The sequence below is a fragment of the Rana temporaria genome, chromosome 4 (assembly GCF_905171775.1).
Source record: "Rana temporaria chromosome 4, aRanTem1.1, whole genome shotgun sequence".
Classification (NCBI taxonomy): Eukaryota; Metazoa; Chordata; class Amphibia; order Anura; family Ranidae; genus Rana; species Rana temporaria.
Genome location: NC_053492.1, coordinates 425,501,541 through 425,527,388, shown reverse-complemented (window position 1 = coordinate 425,527,388; position 25,848 = coordinate 425,501,541). Strand labels below are relative to the sequence as shown.

At 43.0% G+C, this 25,848-nt stretch overlaps 1 protein-coding gene across 1 annotated transcript in view; it reads right to left on the bottom strand.

Annotated features, from left to right (window-relative positions):
* Window positions 1-963: 963 nt before the first annotated feature.
* LOC120937873 (zinc transporter ZIP9-B-like) overlaps window positions 964-25,848 on the bottom strand; it is a 59,944-nt gene continuing 35,059 nt past the window's right edge. The window contains exons 2-7 of the mRNA XM_040351399.1: window positions 25,637-25,742; window positions 21,458-21,643; window positions 17,956-18,024; window positions 4,896-4,981; window positions 2,622-2,756; window positions 964-1,441 (exon numbers count right to left, since the gene is read on the bottom strand). Of these exons, the coding sequence (XP_040207333.1) occupies window positions 1,202-1,441; window positions 2,622-2,756; window positions 4,896-4,981; window positions 17,956-18,024; window positions 21,458-21,643; window positions 25,637-25,742 (822 nt within the window). The 3' untranslated portion in view covers window positions 964-1,201. The remainder of the gene's footprint in view (window positions 1,442-2,621; window positions 2,757-4,895; window positions 4,982-17,955; window positions 18,025-21,457; window positions 21,644-25,636; window positions 25,743-25,848) is intronic.

The window sequence follows — 25,848 nt, the reverse complement described above, 5'->3', positions numbered from 1 at the left end:
GAGTCTGTAATTGGTGCCAAAAGTGCTTCAACAAAGTATTGAGCAAAAGTTGTGAATACGTATGCATATGTGATTTTTATTTCATTTTTTATTTTTAATAAATTTGCAAAGATTTCAAACAAACTTCTTTCACATATGGGGTACTGTTTGTAGAATTTTGAGGAAAATAATGAATTTAATCCATTTTGGAATAAGGCTGTAACACAAAAACCTGAAGCGCTGTGAATACTTTCCGGATGCACTGTAAATGGGGGTTTTCTGTTTATTTTTTCTTTTAGTGAAACTCTATGGACTTGGTTCTTTTTCGACCTAAATATGTAAGCTTATAGTCCGACCGCATGTGCATCTAAGACTCAGGCTGACAATGCTCCTGTGCATTTTTACTACAGAGAAAAGAGCGTTGTCGTCCCTGTTAAAGGAAATGGAAAAAAACGGATCTCCTGGCAGTATGAACAGGTAATTAAACTGCGTTACAAGAGGGACAGACTACATCATATATGTCATTTTTTATTTTGCCCACAGGTGTAATGTGTAAGCTTGCACATGTAATAGGAAATTATTGCTAAATGTACCTATATGATTAAAATATTTAATATAATTGAGTGGAGAACGGTTAAAACCTTAATGGTCTGTTCCCACCCAGGAGATTCTATTAACTTCCTATCATGTGATCGGGCGAAGACCAAAAATCTCTACATAAGGGACAAAGAGTAAAAGAAGTAGAAGAAATAAAAAATTTGGAATTGAACTTTAAGCAGATTAGTATTTAAATATATAGTTTATATATTTATATTAAAAAACAAAAACAAAACATTGTAAAAATACATATTCCCTTTAAACAAAATGACACAAACACAGCTGTCAGCCAGATATCAAAAGTGACTGCCAGCAAACTGGACAGGAATACATCCACACTTGATGAAAACCCTGAGCAAGGCCAGGAAAATCGAATCTCTTTAAGGCTATTTCTATTAATCACAATAATTTATTAGACTTTGTGCAAGTTAGACGTTAATACAACAATCTGGAAAACGGAGAGCAGATTTATCTGGTCCCTTTAAAGTTCCTGTTCTATATAGAAAAAAAAGTTCTATTTATGTTCTATCATCCCAGGGAATGCACCTTTGTGTTTGCCATTATTTCCTCAGACTATTGCCAGTGGAATAATCCTGTACGTTGGCAGGGTGCACTCAGTCCTTGTTCAGCTATCGTGAAGTCCCAATGATAGCAGGACTGGGAGGAAGGCTCCCACCACCAGCGTCAGGCTCTCCAACAGTCCCAGTCCTTGTTGTCTGTATTCAGATGCCCCCTGTTGTTGATTGTGTCCTCGGCCGCTGATCTCTGGTAGGACGTGAACTGTGGCTACGTAGAGGAAAGTCCCAGCTGAGAAGAGCATGCCGTGTCCTGTGGCGCTGAGTCTGTGCTGTGAGCTGCCCCCTGACTGAAGAACAAGAGAGAAAGGAATCAAACTAAAAAGTCAACAGTTTTTGATTGGACTATGGGAATTCCCATAACCCCATTGATTAAGCCTTGTCTGTGGGATCTGTCTATGGACCTGATGGGTGATAGAAGTGCCCTGAAGATGGTATGATCATAGATTATAATAATAGAGGCTGTGACAGCCACACACTATATATACAATTTAGAATATTTCCCCCAAAAAAGTAAAAAAAATAAAAAAAATATCAAAGCTTTCGGTTTTCACCTTTCTAAAGTATTTTAAGAAGCCTTCTGTGCACAGGATCCCCCCACCAATGCCCACTTATACTTAACTGAGCCCGTTCTCGACCCAATGCTGAGCCTAAAAGCAGTGCCGCGCTCTCTCTCTCCTCACTGGACATGGGGGCAGCAAGGAGAGCCACTGGCTCCTGCTACTGTCAATAACAGCCTGTAAGGAGAGAGCAGGGAGTGGGGCTGAGCCCTGCTGTTTGTGTCTATTAATAGGTAAGGCAAGGTCAAGGAGGCACTATTTACGCCTGGAGGAAAAGAGATTTCATCTCCAAAACACAGAAAGGTTTCTTCACAGTAAGAGCTGTGAAAAGGACTCCCTCCAGAGGTGGTTCTGACCAGCTCAGTAGATTGCTTTAAGAAAGGCATGGATTCTTTCCTAAATGTACATATAACTGTGTACTAACATTTATAGGTAAAGTTGATCCAGGGAAAATCCGATTGCCTCTCTAGGATCAAGAAGGAATCTTCTGCCCTGCTGGAGCAAATTGGATCATGCTTTGCTGGGGTTTTCCGCATTCCTCTGGATTAACTGTGAGTAAAGGATTGTGTATATGGGATTGCATGATTTTTTTTGGGGTTGAACTAGATGGACTTGTGTCTTTTTTCAACTAACAACAAATCTCAGGATCAAGCCCACAAATGGCTTGCTATGGGGACACTCAGCAAGGTGGAGGAGCCAGGAGAGCCGGCGAGGGACCTGAGAAGTGAAGGATAGGAGCTGTTCTGTGCAAAACCACTACACAGAGCAGGCAAGTATGACATGTTTGCCATTTAAAAAAATTAAGTTTACAATTACTTTAAAAAAAAAATATATATGTTTTTATTACAAATTAGCTGATAGCATCTACAGTATATTATATAAAAATGATGTGTGTGCGAGATCAGCTTACCATTGTCAGAATAATGTACGTTGTAATGGCAAGAAGAGGTGCAGCTACTGAAAATGCCAACAGGTGCTTCTGAATTTGTTTCTTCTCTAATCCTGCATGCATGAGAAACGAGACCAGACCAAACGCTGCTGGGGCCTAATGAAGTACAAAAAATTACAAATTATTTTTATACATTTTAGTATAACTAGGTAAAGTACATCTCTGCAATAAATAGACATACAAAGTGACAACTGAGAGAGACCAAATGGCCCGTCAAGAATGTTTGTATTTGTGTTATTTTGGGGGTTTGTCTGAGTATAGATCCAGGTTTGTCTCAAGCAGGTTTTAATTCACTTACTGTTGACCAACTCTCTACCTCTGCTGGAAGTCTGTTCCAAGCATCAACTACTCTTTTGGCAGAATATGACCTTCTAAGATCAGCTTTGAAATTTCCTGTTGCTAGTTTGAGATCTTGTCCCCGTGTCTATATCTTAAACCTGAACCTTTATCACCCTCTTGATGTATTTAAAGGTTTCAAACATATCTCCCCTTTCCCTTCATTCCTCCAGACTGTACATATTAGGTTTATGAAGTCTCTCCTGACGCGTTTTATTCCTCAAGCCTTTTACTATTTTTGTTGGGTATTGCCCCAGGTTTTATCCCTTTAAAACACTACAAATACCTGCTGATCTGCCAGAAATCCATGCAGCGCCTAACTTCCTGTACGGGGAGACAACATGATGCCTGTGCTGCACAGAAATTCAAACCAGCATTCCCAGCCTACTGCCTGCTGGACTACAGAACTCTGTCCATCATTTAAAGTTTAACAGATGCAGTTTTCACATTTACAATATTTTGTAAATTAACCACTTTAGCCCCGAAAGGTTTACCTACCTTCATGACCAAGCCATTTTTTGCGATACCGCACTGAGTTGCTTTAATTGACAATTGCACATGCGACACTGTGCCCAAATAAAATGTATGTCCTTTTTCCAACAAAAGGGTTAAATGTGTGCCTAGGGAGTACTTGCCAACTGCGGGGGAGGTGCTTGTACTGTGGGAAGGCAGAAATCTGTGTTGCTGCTTAGCAGCAACACAGGATCACAGCTTCCCTACTGACAGAACGGCGATCTGTCTTGTTTACATAAACAGACCGCCATTCTTCTCCCCCGTACGATTGGAGAGTCCGCTGGCCCCGCAGATTGGCTCCTGCTGTGTCCAATCACAGTGGGAGTGGGTCGCCGGTGCACGCCCCAGGCCCGGAAGGTACGCGATTTTGCACAGGGGAGCCACCTTGCTGCTGTATATATACACAATATATGGTTGGCAAGCAGTTACAATTCTAAGAACCTGTTCCCTGGGATATATTTTGAGCCTCCACTTGGCAGTCCAACAGCAAATAGTGGCTATGACAACACAGTGTCTTAGTGTAGTACTTCTGCATTGGGAACCTGGGTTTGAAACCCGGCCAGGACACCATTTGCATGGAGTTTGAATGTCCTCTCTGTGCTTGCATAGGTTTCCCTTCCACCCTCCAAAATACATGCTGGTAGGTGAATGGAGATATGGACCTAAACTCCTTGAGGGCAGAGACTTTTGTGAACATACAGTATGCAAAGTGCTTCATAGATTAATGGTTTGTATTAATATTCAAAGAACAAAAGAAAGCCTGTCAGTTGCATCAAACAAATCATTTGAAGGTCAACTTGCATTTTGTTTCATGAGAAGTCTGAAAGCAAGGGAATTATACAATAGGATTTTTTCAAAGAATAAGTGCAAATTGGTGGGAAAGACAAATATGCTGTTCCTTCTCATGACTGGCCACTTCATTCACACGAGCAATCCTAAAATCAACATTAATATAGTCCAGCATCTTCCCAGAAAAAGTCATTGCTCACAACCGAACATTCTTCTTCGGGGGAGAAGAAGAATGGCGGTCTGCCTAGTGTCCGAACTTTTAAATTAGAAGTAAATCCTGAGAGGCAGGTAACCATCATCGCTTCTCGTGTTGAAGTAGTAAAGTATCCCTGAAATACCTTTAGATATACTTGTTCTTTGCAGGAGATTGGGGCTCAAAGATCTAGATGGATACCAGGGAAGCTTTGTTGATCTTGGAGGACATCTGCCAACAGCTTTTTCAAGGATCATGAGATTAAATGTGGTTTAAACAAACATTTGTTGATTCCAGACAGCAGGAGAAAGGAACAAATGGAATGGTTATGCTTGCAAAATGCCTCAATTTGCCTTTGTGAGTTAGGAAAAGAAAACATGCAGGTATTTTGAGGCCCATCTCACCTTATGTAGGATGACGGCAAAGAAGACAATGACTTGTACAGAGACCTGAGAAGATGCAACCGCGGCCCCAAGAGCAACTCCATCAGCTGTAGAGAACAAAGGCAGAACAGTTAGTTAAAAGTTGGTCAGATACTCACTAGCCATGTTTTCTGGCAGTGACAGTTTTGGGATGCATTTTCGCTGGCTGCATGTTAAGATCTGATGGAGAATTTGTAAAACCCGATTAACCAGAAAAATTATTTATTATTATACAGGATTTATATAGCGCCAACACTTTTTGCAGCTCTTTACAATATAAAGGGAGAGAGTACAATTACAGTCCGGTTCAATACAGAATGGAGGGCCCTGCTCATGAGGCTTGTAATCTAAAAAGGAAGAAGAGGTGGTAGAAAAGGTAATAGCTGTGAGGGACCATCTGATGGAGGTGACTCAAGTACAGTTTTTAACCACTTGCCGACCTCCTCATGTAGATATACGTCAGCAGAATGGCACGGACAGGCACATCAACGTACCTGTACTTTATCTGCTTGACGTGGGTGGGGGGTCCGATCGGGACCCCCCCGGTACATGCGGCGGTCGGTAAGCCTCGGGGAGCGATCTGGGACGACGGCGCGGCTATTCGTTTATAGCCGCTCCGTCGCGATCGCTCCCCGGAGCTGAGGAACGGGGAGAGCCGTATGTAAACACGGCTTCCTCGTGCTTCACTATGGCAGCGCATCGATCGAGTGATCCCCTTTATAGGGAGACTCGATCGATGATGTCAGTCCTACAGCCACACCCCCTACAGTAGTAAACACACACTAAGTGAACACTAAATGTTACAGCGCCCCCTGTGTTTAACTCCAAAACTGCAACTGTCATTTTCACAATAAACAATGCAATTTAAATGCATTTTTTGCTGTGAAAATGACAATGGTCCCAAAAATGTGTCAAAATTGTCCGAAGTGTCCGCCATAATGTCGCAGTCATGAAAAAAATCGCTGATCGCCGCCATTAGTAGTAAAAAAAATAAAAATGCAATAAAACTATCCCCTATTTTGTAAACGCTATAAATTTTGCGCAAACCAACCGATAAACGATTATTGCGATTTTTTTTTACCAAAAATTGGTAGAAGAATACGGCCTAAACTGAGGGAAAAAATAAATAAATAATAATACATTTTATATATGTTTTTGGGGGATATTTATTATAGCAAAAAGTAAAAAATATTGCATTTTTTTCAAAATTGTCGCTCCATTTTTGTTTATAGCGCAAAAAATAAAAACCGCAGAGGTCATCAAATACCACCAAAAGAAAGCTCTATTTGTGGGGAAAAAAGGACTCCAATTTTGTTTGGGAGCCACGTCGCACGACCGCGCAATTGTCTGTTAAAGCGACGCAGTCCCGAACTGTAAAAACCCCTTGGGTCTTTAGGCAGCATATTGGTCCGGGGCTTAAGTGGTTAAATGGAGGTGAGGCAGGTTTTCCTGAATAAATTTGGGAGCTTACCGGACAAACAGGGGTAGGGAGTTTCAGAGGATGGGAGAGGCTCTGGGAGGATGTTACAAAAGAGCTAGAGAGCAAGAAGCCGTCCCCACCGACAGTCATTATTGCTAGTGGCTATAGCAGCTGCTAGCGTTAAATCGCAAGTAAATCCGACAGGCTGCTTGAACCAGTTTGGTACATTCAGCCTGCCCACACATGGCTCTTGCTGAACCAGCTGAGATTCGAACTGTATATGACTGGCCTTAGGAAAGGTAAAATTATGGAAATATTTTGGTGGTTAAGGCGGCAAGATTTAGTCAGTGATTGAATGTGGGGTCCATAGGAGAGGTCAGAGTCTAAAGCCCTGTACACACGAACGGTTTGTCCGAAGAACAGACCAATGGACTGTTTTCATCGGTCAAACCGATCGTGTGTGGGCCCATCGGTTTGTTTTCCATCGGTGAAAAAAAATAGAACATGTTTTTAATTTTTCCTATGGATAAAAAAACGATCGTCTGTGTGGAAGTCCATCGGTCAAAAATCCACGTATGCTCAGAATCAAGTCGACGCATGCTCGGAAGCATTGAACTTAATTTTTCTCAGCACGTCGTAGTGTTTTACGTCACCGTGTTTGGACACGGTCGGATTTTTGACCGATGGTGTGTAGGCAAGACTGTTGAAAGTCAGCTTCATCGGATATCCGACGAAAAAATCCATCGGATTAGATTCCATCAGATATTCGATCGTGTATACAGGGTTTAAGATTACACCTAGCATTCTGGCATGTGCAGAGGGACCAATAACTGTGTTTTTGATCCCAATGGTAAAGTCCTGAGGGGGGTATCGGGGAGGAGGAAATATTACAAGTTCAGTTTTGGACAGACTGAGTTTAAGGGAATGGTGTGAAATCCATACCAATATGTTGCTCAGTAAATTTGTGATAAGTGAGGAGATTGAAGGCTCCATTCACACCTAGGCAGACAAATTTGTGGCGTTTTGTCGCCGCAAATCGCGGTACAAATAGCTGCGTTTTGTACCACGATTTGCGGCGACAAAACGCCAGGATTTTCCGCCTAGATGGGCCCCAGATTGACCCCCTCTATGGAGATGCTTCCCATCTCCTAGCCGAACGCCGCCTGAAAAAAAGGTCCGGGACCTTTTTTCAGGCGGCAGGCGTTCGGCGTGGAGATGTGAACCATCTCCATAGAGGGACATGTGCTCTCATCCCTCTGGCGGCAGCGGCGTAGCACTACAGGGGTAAAAACGCCTAGATGTGAATGGGGGCGAAGGGTCAGCTAGGCAGTAGACAGATAGACCTAGGTCTTGTAAAGGTGGTATTAGCAGCCTTGGGAGGTTATCAACTCAACATCATTTTAGGTCTAACACCCATAACGTGTATTACCCAATGTTACCCCTCCACCCAGTTAAATACACTATCCCTTCTCAACAAATGGACACTGCAATGTCACTTCTGTATATCCATTTCTTGTATGTTGATGTTTATTACCTATGACTATCAATAAACTTTATCTTGGGAAAAACAAAACAAAAAAAAAAACGAATTTTAGGCCTGAAGATTAGTCAAAACACCAATCAGAATATACTTTCTGAAAGCAGAGGTCCTGGAGAATAAAATGTTGGCAGTTCCAATTTTCATGTCACGCGATATTAGTGCAATGGTTTATACAGTGCAAATTTTTATAGTAGAATACATGAACGTTAATTTTAGTGCACACAAACGCAATATATATTACAGTTAGAGCTGCCATCAACGTATGACATATGCCAGTGGCAGTACAAGGGTTAAAAGTGTATGTCTGGGGAACAATAAAAACGAACATTCAGCACATCTCAGCAGTATGTGCGCATTTCCTATATTTTATCCTTGTAGGCAGGGTTCACATATGGCACAGCCGCAGTTCACAGCATGGGGTCCGGTGCGTCCCCGTTCACCTGTTCAAGGGTGAATCAGGTCTGAATTTTTGCCCGAATTTGCACCTGGACTGGATCCAAAGACGCACAGGACCCTTTCAGAATGTGGACCGCGGCCGCCCCGGCTCCATTGAGAGTCGGGCACACTTGCATGTCTTGCGAATTTAATGCGAGGAAATCCGCAACCAATTTGCACATACGAGAACCCAGCCTAAAAGACTCTGCCAGTGCCCAATGAGCTGCTAACTTCCTGTACTGAGCTGACAACACAGCTGCACCTATACATTAGAAGAGTAGAGAATCTTTGAATAATAAATTGTGTGATTATTCACTTCAATTATTCTATCATGTGCAGAGGACAGAAATGCGCTTTTCAAATTATTGAATAATTGAAGGGAATATTGTCACAATTTATTATATGACGATTCTCAATACCTTTATTAAATCAGGCCTCAGTACCTCTGCTGCACTGAAATCCCAAGCAGTGTCATCAGTCCTGCCCAAATTCTCCCTATGATTGACTACAGAACATATCCTCTTCTCTATAACAGAGGGGAGGGTTTTGTTACCCAGCAGATAACTGGGAATGGCTAATAACACAGCTTGGATTTCAGTGCAGCAAGACTGTGTTGTCAACTCACTACAGGAAGTTAAGAGATCACTGGTCTTCTGGCAGGATCAGCGGTATTTTCCTGCACTTTATTTTTAAAGGAATAAAATGTGGGTGTGGGTGCATGTATTGTAGATGTGCTGCACATGTTCTTTTCATTATTTTTCTCAGGCATATACTTTGAGATATATCTATACAACAGTCAATGCAACTTTCACCAAAAATTCTCGGGGAGTGAATCAAATCACTGTTTTCCTGGTTGTAAACCCACGGGGACAACAAAAAAAACCTGCAAGACAAAGGCATAATGAGCTAGTATGCACAGCATGCTAGCTCATTATGATATACTTACCTTAGATCGAAGGCCCCGTAGCAGTCCCAGCACACCGCTTTGGCGCTGTGATTAGCCGCAGCCACGATGACGTCACTCCTGCGCATGTGTGAGGGAGCCGCCGATAGCGGCACACTAGCTGAAGAAACGGCACATACGAGCCATCTCTTTCAGTGCGCATGTGTCGATGACACATGAATATCTACTACACTATCCAGTTTACGAGAAATTCACGGTAGCTACAGGTAAGCCTTATTATAGGCAAAAGTGGTTGTAAAGGGTTTACAACCACTTTAAAATACATGCACCTGAAAGATTCACCTGCAGTGAATGTTTGACGAATGTCAGATTACATGCTTTATATTTCCCTAACAACCCCAAATTTTCTAAATCCAATTGTCCTTGGGACAGAAAGTGAGGTGAAATCTTCTGAACAGGGGGCACAGACAGCAAAACAAATGTTACAGGGGTGATATCCCTTCCCTATGCTATCCGAAAAGCTTAAAAATTGATTTGTTGGCTGGAGCTACACTTTAAAAAAGTACCTGTTCCAAATTACAAACAGATTCTACTTAACAACAAACCTACAGTCCCTGTTTTGTTTGTAACCCGGGGACTGCCTGTATTATGGACTTCCTGATATACTTGTGGGAAATAAGTTGTATTTCAGGTGTTTGCACCTGTGTGTGTTATTTTGCCCAGTGTTCAGCTTAAGGGCCAGTTCTCACCACATGTAGTCCAGTTCTTTTTTTTTTCTTCTGCATCAAAAACGCATGGAAAGTAGGTTATATGGTTTTCAATGGTATGGTATAGTATATGGTAGTTCACTCCAGTGCTTGCAGTTCCAGTATAAAAAAATTAGAACATCCTGCATGTTTCCTGCACTGGACTGTAACGCTGTGAACACACCTAAAATGCACTGGAACACACATCCTTATTTAAGGTTAAGAGAAAAAAAGCACTGAACTGGATCAAAAAGGCACCGAAAATGCACTGGCACACATCAGAAATATGCATGCAAAAAAGCATCAGGAATGCATCCGGACTGCGTTTCTATGGTGTGAACTGGCTCTTAAAGTGGTTTTGGTGCAGTGGAGCATGTACACCGTACCGTCCCCAATCATATTATTGTGCTGTAGACCTGACAGGTGTCAGGTGTTTCTGGATAGTAATTTTTTTAATTCCAGAATAATTACTTCTCAAGGGCCCAGCTTAGCTACAGAAATAAACTTGCAGTCTACCATTAACACTCTATTGGGACCAAGCAGCGTACTGCTCTTTTTCTGCTATTCTGTAAATGTATAAAAAAAAAAACAGGTGATCTGCCCTCTTGGAGAGAAGATTAAATGTTACATAGATAAATTCTGGATAAAGAACAATGACACCTGAGAGAAATTTAGCGCTCAAACTTCAATATTTCATTAAAGCGGAGCTCCACCCTAAAGTGGAACTCCCGCTGATCGGAACCCTCCCCCCCTCCGGTGTCACATTTGACACCTTTCAGGGGGGAGGGGGGTGCAGACACCTGTCTAAAGACAGGTATTTGCACCCACTTCCGGCCACACAGTCTCGGGCAGACTGCGGGCATGACGTCACCCCCCGTCTGCCCCCCGTTGTGTTCTGGGAACACTCGGCTCCCAGTACACAGCGGGAGCCATTCAGACGGGGGGGGGGCGCGACTCACCGAGGATGGCGGGGGGTGCAACAGAGTGACGAGCGACCGCTCGTCCTCTGCTGCGGACGGTGCTGGACTCCAGGACAGGTACGTGTCCTAATATTAAAAGTCAGCAGCTGCAGTATTTTTTTTCAGAGGAGCTCCGCTTTGGAAATTAAAAATAAAAAAGGAGTGGGATTCTTGAAATAGATGCAAACCAGTCTCTGTTGGGCCTACTTTCTTCAAGGAATATGTTAAAGTGTACATCTGGATACATTTCCATACGTTTTACCTCTTTAAAAATGTTATTAGTACAGAAAAACATTTCTACTATTCTGCCAAAAATCCAGCGAGCTTTCCTGTAGTGAGCTGAAAACTTCCGGTGCTGCGCTGGAATCCCACACAGTATTGTCAGCTCTGCCCAGTTCCCTGATGTTGGACTGAACACCTCTCTTTCCTTATTTCCACATCGGGGGCAGGAGTCCTGTAGTCCAGCAGGAGAGATCTCAGGCAGTGGTCAGTACAGGATATAGGAGCTCATTGGATTTCTGGCAAATCGACAAGTATTTTCCTGTACTTGTAGCATTTTTAAAGCGGTAAAACGTGAAAAAATGTTTATGTACTGAATATGTTTTATTTTGCCCAGACATACATTTTAAATTCTAGGCTCTAACAGAAGGCCCCCAGTAATACTGTAGCAGCTTTTCTCTTGTCCCCATATATCCTCTAAGGTTCATCCGTCCTTGTAACCACTCCTTAAGTTTATGTCCAAGACTTCTTTTATTTTGTACCTTTACCCTGGAGAACTAGTTTCCCTCCCCGGTGTCATGTGACTCGTTAGTGTTACAAGGTCTAAGGTGTGAATGGAGAGAAGGTGTGTTAAATTTGGTGTCATCGCTCTCACTCTCTCATACTGGTCACTGGAAGTTTAATTAACATGGCACCTCACGGCAAAGAACTCTCTGAGGATCTGAAAAAAATAATTGTTGCTCTACATAAAGATGACATAGGCTATAAGAAGATTGCCAAGACCCTGAAACTGAGCTGCAGCACGGTGGCCAAGACCATACAGCGGTTCAACAGGACAGATTTCACTCAGAACAGGCCTCGCCATGGTCCACCAAAGAAGTTGAGTGCACATGCTCAGTGTCATATCCAGAGGTTGTCTTTGAGAAATAGACGCATTAGTGCTGCCAGCATTGCTGCAGAGGTTGAAGGGGTGGGAGATCAGCCTGTCAGTGCTCAGACCATACGCCTCACACTGCATCAAATTGGCCTGCATTATATGGGACATTGTCGCCAAGATGTTGGGGACCCCTACCCACAACGATTATACCCCTCTATGGCACAATAAAATACTTCCAGAGTTTATCTCGATCCCTAACACAAACATATGGAGCGAACATGGGATATTTTACTTGCACCACATATTTTCGAACGGAACGCTTAAAACCTTTGAGAGACTCCAAAACGAGTTCCTACTGCCCAGTTCACTGCTCTTCCAATTCTTACAGGTACACCATGCAGTCCAGGCACAGTTCACCCAGCCTTTACCACAGTCCACTCCTAATGTCGTTATGGCAATAGTTAAGGGGGAAGATCCACGAAGGCTGATTTCAGATTTTTACGTCATGCTCCTGACCCCATCGTCAACTGTGCTAGCCTACAATCTTAAACCCAGATGGGAAAGGTAGGTGGGCCTGCTGGAGGATGAGGAGTGGAATGAAGCACTTGACTCATGCAAGGCGGTATCCCCCAAACTCTCTGACAGGTTGACCCAGTTGTATATCGTGCACCGAGCATATCTTACCCCCCTAAGAGTGGCCCGCTTTAGGCAACAGTCTTCTACCTTGTGCACAATGTGTAAACAGGTGACAGGTTCTTTTTTTCCACTTAATTTGGGCGTGCCCGGTCCTTCAGGGTCTGTGGAAGCAGATTGTGTACTTCCTACATGATGACATGGGATCCCCCTTGACCCTGGACCCCAAACAATGTCTACTAGGGATATTCCCTGACTCTGAGATGGACAAATTCACCAAAACATTCCTACATGAAACACTGTTCTCTGCAAGGAAAATGATAGCCAGGCGGTGGATGAGACCCGTTCCCCCCAGCTTCAATGACTGGAAAATAGATATAAATAGCATACTGCCCTACAAGAAGTTCATTTACATCAACAGAGGTTGCCCAGATAAATACAGCAAAATCTGGGACAGGTGGCTTGCGTCCGCGGACACATGCACTGGGGGTTCATAGAGTCATAACCCCTCCCAGTGGGGAACCCCGTGATTAGCATAGATAGAAGGTTTCCGCCCAACTGCGGTTTGTTGAGCATCTGGTTTAACTTGTATGAGTTCCTGACTTGTTAAATTCATATGTACATGAGCCACATATCATTCTATGCATTTCCACAGTATTGCCTTATAACCTGCAGAAATATGTTTAAACTGTAAATTGTTCAATAAAAACCTTTAAAAGTAAAAAAAAAAAAAAAAAAAAAATTGGCCTGCATGGCTGTTGTCCCAGAAGAAAGCCTCTTCTAAAGATCATGCACAAGAAAGCCAGCAAACAGTTTTCTGAAGATAAGCAGACTAAGGACATGGGTTACTGGAACCATGTCTTGTGATCTGATGAGACCAAAATAAACTTATATGGTTTAGATGGTGTCATGCGTGTGTGGCGGCAACCAGGTGAGGGGTACAAAGACAAGTGTGTCTTGCCTACAGTCAAGCATGGTGGTGGGAGCGTCGTAGTCTGGGGCTGCATGAGTGCTGCCGGCACTGGGGAACTACAGTTCATTAAGACCCCTTTCACACTGAGGAGTTTTTCAGGCGGTACAGCGCTAAAAATAGCGCTGCTATACCGCCTGAAAAACTCCTTCACTGCATACTCAATGTGAAAGCCCGATGGCTTTCACACTGAGGCGATGCGCTGGCGGGAGACAAAAAAATCTCCTGTCAGCAGCATCTTTGGAGCGGTGAGAGGAGCGGCGTGTATACCGCTCCTTCACATTTAAAACAATGGGAACCGCGGCAAAACCGCCCGCAATGCGCCTCTGTAGAGGCGCATTGCGGGCGGTATTAACCCTTTATCGGCCGCTAGCGGGGGTTAATACCGCCCCACTAGCGGCCGAATCCCGCGGCAAATCCGTCGGAATAGCGCCGCTATTTATAGCGCCGCTATACCGCCAACGCGGCTCCCTCCCCAGTCTGAAAGAGGCCATAGGGAACCATGAATGCCAACATGTACTGTGACATGATCCCCTCTCTTTGGAGACTGGGCTGCAGGGCAGTATTCCAACATGATAAGGACCCCAAAACACACCTCCAAGACAACCACTGCCTTGCTAAAGAAGCTGAGGGTAAAGGTGATGGACTGGCCAAGCATGTCTCCAGACCTAAACCCTATTGAGCATCTGTGGGGCATCCTCAAATGGAAGGTGGAGAAGCACAAGGTCTCCAACATCCACCAGCTTCGTGATATTGTCATGGAGGCAGTGTTGAAAAATAATGATGGCCACACAAAATATTGATACCTTCTGCCCAATCTGGACATTTTCACTTAGGGGTGTACTCACTTTTGTTGCCAGTGCTTTAGACATTAATGGCTGTGAGTTGAATTATTTTGAGGGGACATAAAATGTACACTGTTATACAAGCTGTACACTCACTACTTTACACTGTAGCAAAGTGTCATTTCTTTAGTGTTGCCACATAATATTTAAAAAAAGCTCATTATCAATTACTTACCTCAGATCGAAGGACCCGCACCGACCCTCGTTCCTCTCCTCCGCCGCCACTATACCCAGAGTGACTGGCCGGAGCGGCGATGACATCTCTCCCACGTGCGGAACCGGCACGATCCCCTCGCATTTCCGGCAGGCTCCCATTCTAGACCCGGCGCGCTCAGTGAGCCTGCACTGTTGTCTACGGAGTGCATGCGGTGCCCGATTTTCTGCAAATATCTCCATAACCATGTGGGTTAATGAGATATTGCAAGCACCTACTATCTGACGCTAGTAGGTCACTGTATGCATTAAGATACTATTCAACTATATATATCAACTTGCATAAAATAAAATACCAGGGGACACAGAGTGGAGGCAAAGGAAAGAGATGGGGGGGAAAGCGAGTAAGAAGTCATCAGGCTCATCTACCTGTTCAAGGTGGGTCCTCCTGGAGGTGCAAATACACAGATTTTAATTACAAAAAGTGACACGTAGTTTTTCAGACCAAGAGAGTAAATGACTGCTCTGGGCTTCAACAAAATGGCAGTCTCCAGCAAGAAGAAACAGGAGCAATGCTGGAGGGATTTGCAGCACACACCAATTTTGGCAGGATAATTATTAACGTGGAATGAATGTTCTTTTACTTTTTACCCCCCCCCCCCCCCAAATTCTTTATTTATAATTTTAGCATACAGACAGGAAGAAATGGCCGCAGTATATAAAAGGCAGACTATAAATTCCAAAATAAGGTAAAAAAAGTAAGATAAAAACCAGTTATATAATTCTGATTCGTGCAAAAGACCGGAGGAATGTATGTTCTAGCAATAAAAAAAAAAAGCTTGACAGTGGTTCTATCCCCTTACCACTCCATCCAAATAAAAAAGCGGTGCCTGCAGTTATACTTTATTTCCTTCCTGCTGGCTGTATGCATACATGTGACAGCACAGAAGTGGGCTCTATTCCTGCGATTACTGACAGCTCTCAGTCATAGGCATGATGATCAGGAGCCAGTAGGACGGGGGTTCCAATCATGTGATTGCTGTGACAGCCAATCCATTGTGAAGTCAGCCAGAAAGGGTTAAGAAAAATAAGATGTACAAAACCCCTATACATTCCGTTTAGTGTGTGTGTCGTTCAGCTGGAAAACGCCCAACAGCAAGTGACAACAAAAACACTAAATGTACAAATGGCACGATTAGTTATAACTGCCCCTATGTGACTTGCTTGGTGCAGAGTGTTTATTGTTAGTATTCCAGACAGACCACAGAACACTGCACACAATTCTCACAACACAATAACTCCTCTATTCTTTCCTGCCAGCGGGTGGAGATAAGCAATACAAATCTGTATATCAGGACACGTCCGACCGAAATAAAACACCAGATCCGGCTCAGGGATAACAGAAACCGCCTTCACTACTGAATTAATCTGTTTTCAAAAAACATTCATCGAGATCCAGCTGAGATATAGCATGATTAGTACAGGCTAAGCTGTCCCTGGGCTGGATCCTGGATGAATGGATGGACTAGTTATATTCCAGGTAGAATCTCCTAACCACGCAATGCAATTGATCTTTGCTCAGTCAGTACATTAGTGGAAATAATTCGCTTAATTAGCAGCAGCTCATTAGATTACTAGAGCCTGAAGATTATTATCAGCAGCACGTCCCCTATGACAACAAGCTATTTAATAGAAGCAAATCCAGATAACAAATAAAATCCAGCAAGGGCAATGCAGTTTTAGTAAAGAGGTGTTGACTCCATTTACCTTTGTTTACCCTATAGGGTATTTTCTTAAGTTTTGGATACAGTGATGATGGGTTACAACCTCTGTTGGTTTTATTGCTATCTAAAGCCCTGTACACATGGGTCGAATGTTGGGAGACAACAGCTGGTTCAAAAAATAAAAATAAAAAATTCGGCCTGTGTGAATGTCGGTCTGTCCAACAGAAGCTGGCTGGCTTCTGTTGGACATGCATGCTGGAAAACCAGCAGCCGACCGACTCCCAATCAGCGCTTTCAGCCAATGGCAGAGAGTGCTGATCGGAGTGTTCCGGTGTGGGGGCATCCCCCTGTCAAAACACAGGGGATCATGGGATCACGGGGAGATCGCTGAACTAACCTTGTATGGTTAGTACCGCAGCTCAGTTTGAACTGTAGTGTGAACCTGGCTTAAAGTGTTTGTTAAACCCCCCCCCCCCCCCCTTAAAGCAGATTACACAGCACTGTGTAATCCCCCCCCCCGAACTGTAAAAAAAACTCCCTGAACCTGCCACTTCCTGTATCCCTTCTTTATTGACAACGATAACCAGGGCTACCCAGCCCTGACCACTGTAGGTCAGACAGCGTCCCTCTGTCATACGCTGTCCTGCTCTCAGCTCACCCTCTCACCCCCTCTTTTCTGCCTGTCAGCTCCCTCTTTGTGTCCGTCTCTGCTCCGCCCTGTCCATCCGCTGCTATTAACCACTTAAGGACCGCCTCACGCCGAGATACGTCGGCAGAATGGCACGGCTGGGCACAGGCATGTACAGGTACGTTGCCCTTTAAGTACCCAGCCGTGGGTCGCGCTCGCGACCCAGTCCGAAGCTACGTGACCGCGCCCAGGGGACCCACGGACCCTATCGCCGCTGGTGTCCCGGGGTCGGGTCACAGGAGCTGAAGAACGGGGAGAGGAGAGTGTAAACAAACCTTCCCCGTACTTCTCTGTGGCTTGTCACTGATCGTCTTTTCCCTGTCATAGGGAACGATGATCAGTGATGTCATACGCCCAGCCACGCCCCCCTACAGTAAGAAACACACAATAGGACACACTTAACCCCTACAGTCCCCCCTAGTGGTTAACCCCTTCACTGCCAGTCATTTTCACAGTAATCAGTGCATTTTTATAGCACTTTTCGCTGTGAAAATTACAATGGTCCCAAAAATGTGTCAAAAGTGTACGCCATGTCGCAGTCACGAAAAAAAACGGTGATCACCGCCATTATTAGTAAAAAAAAAATATTAATAAAAATGCCATAAAACTATCCCCTATTTTGTAGACGCTATAACTTTTGCGCAAACCAATCAATAAACGCTTATTGCGATTTTTTTACCAAAAATATGTAGAACAATACGTATCGGGCCTAAATTGAGGAAAAAAATATGTTTTTATATATTTTTGGGGATATTTATTATAGCAAAAAGTAAAAAATATTGCATTTTTTTTTAACTTCTCGCTCTATCTTTGTTTATAGCACAAAAAAATGAAAACCGCAGAGTTTACCTTGCAACACAAGGGGGTCCCGGGTGTGTGCCCATATTTTTTGGGCACACACCAAAAAATCAACACAAAGTGACATTTACCTGCAGCATGGATGACTAGACCCAGAGTGGCTGTGATGCTTGTTCCTGCAGACATTCCTGTCCTGGGATCTGAAAGCAAAGCAACAATTATTATAATCAATACATAAATGAAAAAAGCCTTCAGGCTAGATCAGTCATATAACAATAGCAGTCTAGGTGCCTGTGTCCTGACAAAATAGGCAACTCGGCAGAAAATCGAACCACGTCACTTCTTTCTTTAAACCAGGGGTGACCAACCAGTGGCCCGCGGAGCCCTCTGATGTGGCCCGCGACCTCCTGCAAAGATCACAAGTTACCGACCTGTCATACCACAGCATCAGTGTTGTGATGTGAAGCTGGTGGTAGAGGAAGAAAGCGGCTGCGGAGCAGAGCCCCATAAGCCAATGCTTCCTGTACAGTGCCTGTTTTTGCCACAGGTGGAGTCTATGGCAAAGTTCAGCTAACCCGCAGGATAGACACAGCTGCACTCACAGTATAGGTAAAATGCAGCACATCAGTGTAAAAGCAGTCTTAGGCCCTTTTCACACAATCAGCCCGACCAAATAGGACCCTCAATTCACCTTTACAGAGCGACAGATGTCCGTTTACGCCCGCCTACCTCCTATCCGAAAAACATTTGTCCCCTTTCATCTCGGCGGATCCGAGGGCCTATAGAGTAGCCGTGACCTGTCATCCGTCCGCTCCGCTCATTGTGGCCCACGCCTGGTTACCAAGTTGCTTAAGTGGCCCTCGCTCTTCAAAAGGTTGGGCACCCCTGCTTTAAACCATCAGTAATTGCTGATTTGGACAAACACTGGCTACCAAATATAGTCCGTTACAGGAAGATTTTGCTGTTTTCACAGCACAGCGGCTAACGAGAACAAAGTTGTCGCCGCCTCGGAGGCGGACATTTTCTTGGTTAGTGTCGTAGCAGAGTAACAATCTCTGCTCATAATATCGCACACCGGACTCTATTTTGCTGCCGCTGTTGTGTCCAAACAGCAATTTGTCAAAATCTGCAATTCATGATGGTTTAAAGAAAACGGGTTGCTCATTTTCCAGGTTTGACTTTTTGCCAGAACACCTGCTAAGGGGCCTGGGGGCTCATTACTGGGTTGATGAGGCAATTTAACCAAAGAATATCTGTATGCATATGAGGAAAACGCATATTCAGTACTGTATCCATCATGAAAGTGTGTTCACCTTTACAAAATAATAAAAAAATAAAAAGAAGGTGAACCAACACTGTACAGTCTCCCCAGTTCCTGCTGTACCTACCTCCAGGAATGCTGACCTGTCGGTGCTCAAGCAGCCGGTCCATTTGAAATCCCTGCTCTTTTCTGTGCAGTGCTCCTGAGAAGGACCAGAGCGATTCATTGTGCAAGAGCTGTGAATAAACATCACTTTGGTCCATCCTGGAAATGCTGCATGGAGAAGAGCGGGGATCTCAGATCCCTTGACCAGCTGTATGGGCCTGACAGGACTGACAGCTCAGCATTCCCAGAGGTAACTACAGCAGGGACTTGGGAGGGTGGGGAGGCTGTACAGTGTTTGTTTACCTCATTTTTTTTTTGTAAAGGTGAACCAATACTTCAAAGCAGTATTAAACAAAAAAACACAAATGTATTATATTGCAGCTTACCAATCATTGGATGTGGTGGCTACATTCTTTTTTTTTTTTTTTTTAAGCTTTTTCCCCTGTTTTCACAGGGGGTGATCTAGCCATTAACACTTCTCCTGTAGAGTGCCCCCACTCTAGATTAATGATCACATGGGGCACTTTTGGACACCAGCATTGTCAGTCTGGGGAGAGGATTGTGTTAGATGAACTAGCAGATTTAAATACGCCAACAAATTGAAGCCAAACTCCACCTCACACTTTTTAATCAATGACAGCAAACAGCCTTTTCCTTTTAGGATAAAGGTTTTACAGGAATACATAAAAGCGGATCATTGTAAGCACCACTGCCAGTTTTAAATGGTTCATCCCATCCCTGTAAATTGATACAGCTGGAGCTTGTTCTTTTGAAAAACAACAGACTTGCTGGCTGGATCATCATCAGGTCAAAAGGGAAAGAAAGCCTAAAAAAAGAAAAATGAATGCAGCCATCACATCTATAAATTGATAAGCTGTAATCTAACAAAATGTTTGCTATTGTTAAACCAGTATTTAACCCAAAAGCAGAGGTTCCGCTGACCTACATGTGACATTTGTAACCAGTTGATGTCAGACATTCAGGAGACCGCAGAACGTTGTTGCTGATCACAGATCCCCATTGCAGGCTATGCAGTAAGGATAAATTGTTTAGGTCTTAATGGATCAAAATATGGCCAGGTCAGCAGGATCCGGCCAAATTTCGATCAATGAATAGGCACCCAGGTAGTACACAAGTCGATCCAGTGATCTTTCCAGTGAACATCACTGTTATAAGCAAGAACAATGTATAAAAAAAAATCCCGCTCACACCCGAGTAGTACAGTGTCACTAAATAAAAATAAAAGAAATGTTAGGGGAAAAAAAATAAAAAATTGAATAAAAAACATTTACTTTTTTTCATTTTTATTTTTCAGTATCAGTCAGTATCCCTGATCACCGCAACACCAGTCATATGATGATGCTGTACTGCACTGGTACTATTACTTAAAGAAAAAAACTTGCCATGCCTCTTACTAATTACCTTAGACTGTCTACTTTCTAAATCAGTGTATCATTTGTAGGGTATTTATACGGCGCTGACATCGGCAATGATCGATTTTCAGATATATAAACAAGCATCTTTGGTATTTTTTCCTTTATACAGAAAAAAAGTTAAAACTCAGTGGTTATTAGATATCACCAAAAAAAAAATTATGTCAATTTAATTTGGGTGCAGTGTTGCATGACCGAGTAACTGTCATTTAAAGTAGCGCAGTACTAAATAGTAAAACATGCCCTGGTCATGAAGGGGGTAAAACCTTCTGGAGGTCAAGCAGTTAACAAGGCATTGCTACTAAAAATATGCAGGATTACCTGCTGTACAACATCCAATAACACATGCAGAAGAACAGCAGGAAGAAAAAAGGTATTTCCGCTGATGGGTGTAATATGCCAGCACAACAGGAGCTCGCAAGACAGTTTGTTGATTTAAATGTTAATTGAAACGGATTTAGTGTTTGCTCAGGATTCTTTGGAAACCTCAGCATCCTGGGTGGAGAACAGGTCCGAATACCAGGCCAAAACACTCTCTGGTTTAGAATTAGCAGAGAAATGCATAAAGTCCAACTCTGTCCAAAACTATTTTATTGTTTCTGTTATAGAAGGGAAGAGTGAGGACATCTGTCAGGTTTTTATTGCCATCTCTGTCCTCATGGGAGGGAGAGAATGAATGTCACTTCATGTCCTGGCAGTTCTTTTTTTTCCTTTTTAAGGTATGCTGTGTGAATGCAAACACCAAATGTGAACATTTCAGGCCAACATGTTCTGTTATATTGCATTGGACAAATCACAGGTTCTCTTTATGTTACACCTAGGGATGAAACTCACCATGATAAGAGCAGTAGCTTCCTATCTGGTCCACGATAAACATCAGAATGAATCCAGTGACCAAGAAGACCCCGATGAAGAAGTGGGGTGGGATAGATGAAGCCACCTCTTTTACTTCCTCCTCTGTCACCGCAGCCTCTGTGACATTGACATTCTGGGCAACATTCAGGCATTTGGCTGGAGACTCTGCCAGACAGACACAATCAACGTGATTTACAAAACTAAACACTCAGGATTACATGTGACTGAGAACAAGAACAAAATGGTGTCAAATGCTTATAAAACCTCCACCAACTATGACCAAAAGTATGTGGACACCCCTCCAAATTATAGAGCTCAGGCGTTTAAAGAGTATTGTTAACCTCTTCCATACAGGGCTTTTATACACACATCCATACCAGGCCTATTCTGGCACTTCTCTCCTACATGTACAAATCATAATTTTTTTGCTAGAAAATTACGCAGAACCCCCAAACATTATATATGTTTTTTTAGCAGACACCCTAGGGAATAAAACGACGGTCATTGAAACCTTTTATCTTGCACGGTATTTGCGCAATAATTTTTCAAACGCCTTTTTTTTGGAAAAAAATTGTTTCATGAATTAAAAAAATTACAAAACAGTAAAGTTAGCCCAATTTTTTTGTTAAATATGAAAGATGATGTTACACCGAGTAAATAGATACCTAACATGTCACGCTTTAAAATTGCGCACACTCATGGAATGGCGCCAAACTTCGGTACTTAAAAATCTCCATAGGCAACGCTTTGAAAATTTATACAGGTTACCAGTTTAGATTTACAGAGGAGATCTAGTGCTAGAATTGTTGCTGGCACTCTAACGCATGCGGCGATACCTCACATATGTGGTTTAAACGGCGTTTATATATGTCGGCGGGACTTGCGTGTGCGTTCGCTTCTGCGCACAAGCTACCGGGGACAGGGGCGTTAAAAAAATAAATTTTATTTCTTTTTTTTAATATATATATATATATTTATTTCTTATTTTTTTACACTTTTTTTTTTAATTACATTTTTTTTATTATCACTTTTATTCCTATTACAAGGAATGTAAACATCCCTTGTAATAGGAATGTGTGTGACAGGTACTCTTTATGGAGAGATGCAGGGTCAATAAGACCCCACATCTCTCCTCCAGGCTGGAAAGCATGAAATCGGTGAAAAAAAAATTCACCGATCTCATGCTTGCTGTTGCTTAGCAGCCGCAATCGCGGCTTTGTTTACTTACGGGGACCCGGGCGTGACGTCATCACATCGCGCCCGGGTCCTCCGACGGTCATAGAGATGACTGGTGACCATCTGGTCACCAGTCATCTCTATGCTTCCTGTGAGCGCCGGACGATTCGTTCTCCGGGCCCCCGATGGCACGGGAGAGCCCGGAGAAGCACCGGATGGCGGCGGGAGGGGGGGGGATGTCCCCTCCCGCCGCCTGTAAGAACGATCTAGCGGTGGAACTGCCGCTATGATCGTTCTTACGTTGTGCAGAATCGCCGGCACAAGAGAAGGATATCTGAATGATGCCTCTAGCTGCAGGCATCATTCAGATATCCCCTCCACAAAGCCCAGGACGTCATATGATGTCCACTCTGAACGGCAGAGGTTCTTTGTGGACGTCATTTTACTATGGGCCGGTAGGGAAGTGGTTAAAGAAGTTGTAAAGAAAAAAAAGATGTTGCCTAAAATTAATGTCTGCAAGGTAGACAGACAGAATAGTGTCATGATTCTGTTAAAAAACGAGTAAATACCTATTAAATTCCTTCATCTATATCACCTCCGGTGTTCTAGTTTCTGTTCTCTCATTCACTTCCTGGTTTGCGGCGCTCGTTCATGTAAGAACTACATTTCCCAGTATCCATTGCGGCACACCCAGTAATTCACACCTCCTTGAAGTCTCTAACATGTAGAGAGCATCCAGCCGCACAGATGTAGTTCCCAGGAGTGACGAGCACGTCACTGACCACCGCAGTAAAGCCTCCCTTTACGGTGGTCAGTAACAATCAGACAAGCAGGAAGTGAACAAAGAGAACAAAGGAAAAATAGAGCAACTTCTGAGCAAAAACGAACAATGAGGAAGTGAAAAGAGGAATGTGTGCTGGTAAAGGATGCTTATTATGAAAAAAAAATGTTTTCCTTTACAACCCCTTTAATACTATGGTATACAAAGCCATGTTAAGACAACTGCACTCTTCAAATTGGGTGACAAAGATTTGGGGAAGGTCTTCTTCTGTTCCAGTAAGACTGTGCCCCTGTGTACAATGTCAGCTCCATAAAGACATGGCTTGATGAGTTTGGTGTTGAGGATCTCGAGTGGCCTTCACAAAGCCCTGATCTCAACCTTAAAGTGGAACGTTAATCAGAAAACTGAGTCCTGCTAGATCCCTTCAGACTGGCCCCTTTTGCAGGTATACCTATGTAAAACATTAAAAATAGCAATACATGGTCTCACCCTGCTCAGTTGCTCTCCCATTTTAGGCATTTTTAGGCATTGCTGAGTTTGTAGAGGCCGATCTGCTGACAGCCTTAAAGCAGAATTAAACCCTCCTATCCTTTACATCCAAGGAAGCTGCCTTGGTCTGATCTGCAACTGCCATGATGCTACACATTGTGATCAGTAATGACAGTAATGTCACACAGCATAAGCAAATAATACAGTTCGCAGTCCCGACATTCCAGAAATGTAACCGTTTTTTTTAAACCGTTTAAAATGGACGATTTTCTTCCTCCAAAAATGGTGAGTCAAGAAGGCTTATGTATAGTCCTGACAATGAACATCTAAATGATTCAACTCACCGTGTTTACAGGAAGAAAAATGCCGACTATGACCCCAAGAAGACATCCCTACAGTCAAGCACGGAGGTGGAAACATTATGCTTTGGGGTCGGTTCTCTGCTAAGGGTACAGGCCAACTTTTCCGCATTGAGAGGTTAATGGACAGGACCATGTATTGTAAATTCTTTGGTGAGAATCTTCTTCCCTCAGCCAGGACACTGAAGATGGGTCTTCCAGCTAAGACAATGACCCAAAACATACCGCCAAGGCAACAAAGGAGTGGCTCAAGAAGAAGCACATTAAGGTCATGGAGTGGCCTAGTCAGTCTCCAGACCTTAATCCCATAGAAAATTATAGGGAAACATCTTTCCTCTGTGCCTGCCAACAAGGGTTTCTCCACCAAGTACCAAGTCATGTGTTGCTTGGGGATCAAATACTTATTTTACTCACTGAATTGCAACTTAAAATTTATAGTATTTGTTTTATGTGTTTTTTGGGGGGAATTTTGGTTGATATTCTGCCGCCATCACTTAAAATACACCTATGATATTGACATATGCGTTAACATGTTACAATGATTCTTGTTAGTACAATACTATAAGTATACAAATAATTCTATGCATGATGCAAGATCAATTGGAACATTTTTGTAACATGCACCCTCCTACGAAAAAATAAATAAAAAAATATTGATGATCGCCGCCATTACTAGTAAAAAAATTAATAAAAATGCCATAATTCTATCCCTTATTTTGTAGATGCTATAACTTTTGCGCAAACCAATCAATATACGCTTATTGTAAAAAAAATTACCAAAAATATGTAGAAGAATACATATCGGCCTAAACTGAAGAAAAAAAAATATTTTTTTAAAAGAAATGGGGGATATTTATTATAGCAAATCAAAATAAATTTTTTAAAATTGTCGCTGTTGTTTTGTTTATAGCACAAAAAATAAAAACCGCAGAGGTGATCAAATACCACCCAAAAAAATCTCTATTTGTGGAAAAAAAGGAGGTAAATTTTGTTTGGGTACAGTGTTGCATGACCGCGCAATTGCCGGTTAAAGGGACGCAGTGCCAAATTGTAAAAATTACTCTAGTCAGGAAGGGGGTAAAAAATTTCCGGGGCTGAAGTGGTTAAGCAATCGACAAAAGGATCAAGCCCCTCATCAGTGCGCAGCAGTCTGAACAATAGCTGCTGAATAGTTGCTATGGGTTACTGCACTCTGTAAACTGTTGTTTGTTATAAATAAAGCACTTTAGCTCTGAATGTGCTGGAGAACAGACAAGGCTTGTTCTGGCTGTGACATCAAGAGCAATGGATGGCTCATTCCAGCCAAGACATTTTGTGTGTGGATAACAAAGAAGTATCAGGGATTCCACTAACCTTTATAAGATCCATCCAGCAGCTCAATCCCTTCTGGTATAATTATAGCCAACGCTGTTCCACAAAGCAAACCGGCACCCAGAACACTTATAAATTGCAGCTTTTGCTGAAAAACGAAAAAGAAAGAAAGGAAAGGAAAGGCAATTAACTGGGCTGCTAACTGAAGCTGGCGATACACTAGTAGATTTGCAGACATTCCTTGGAAAATTCTC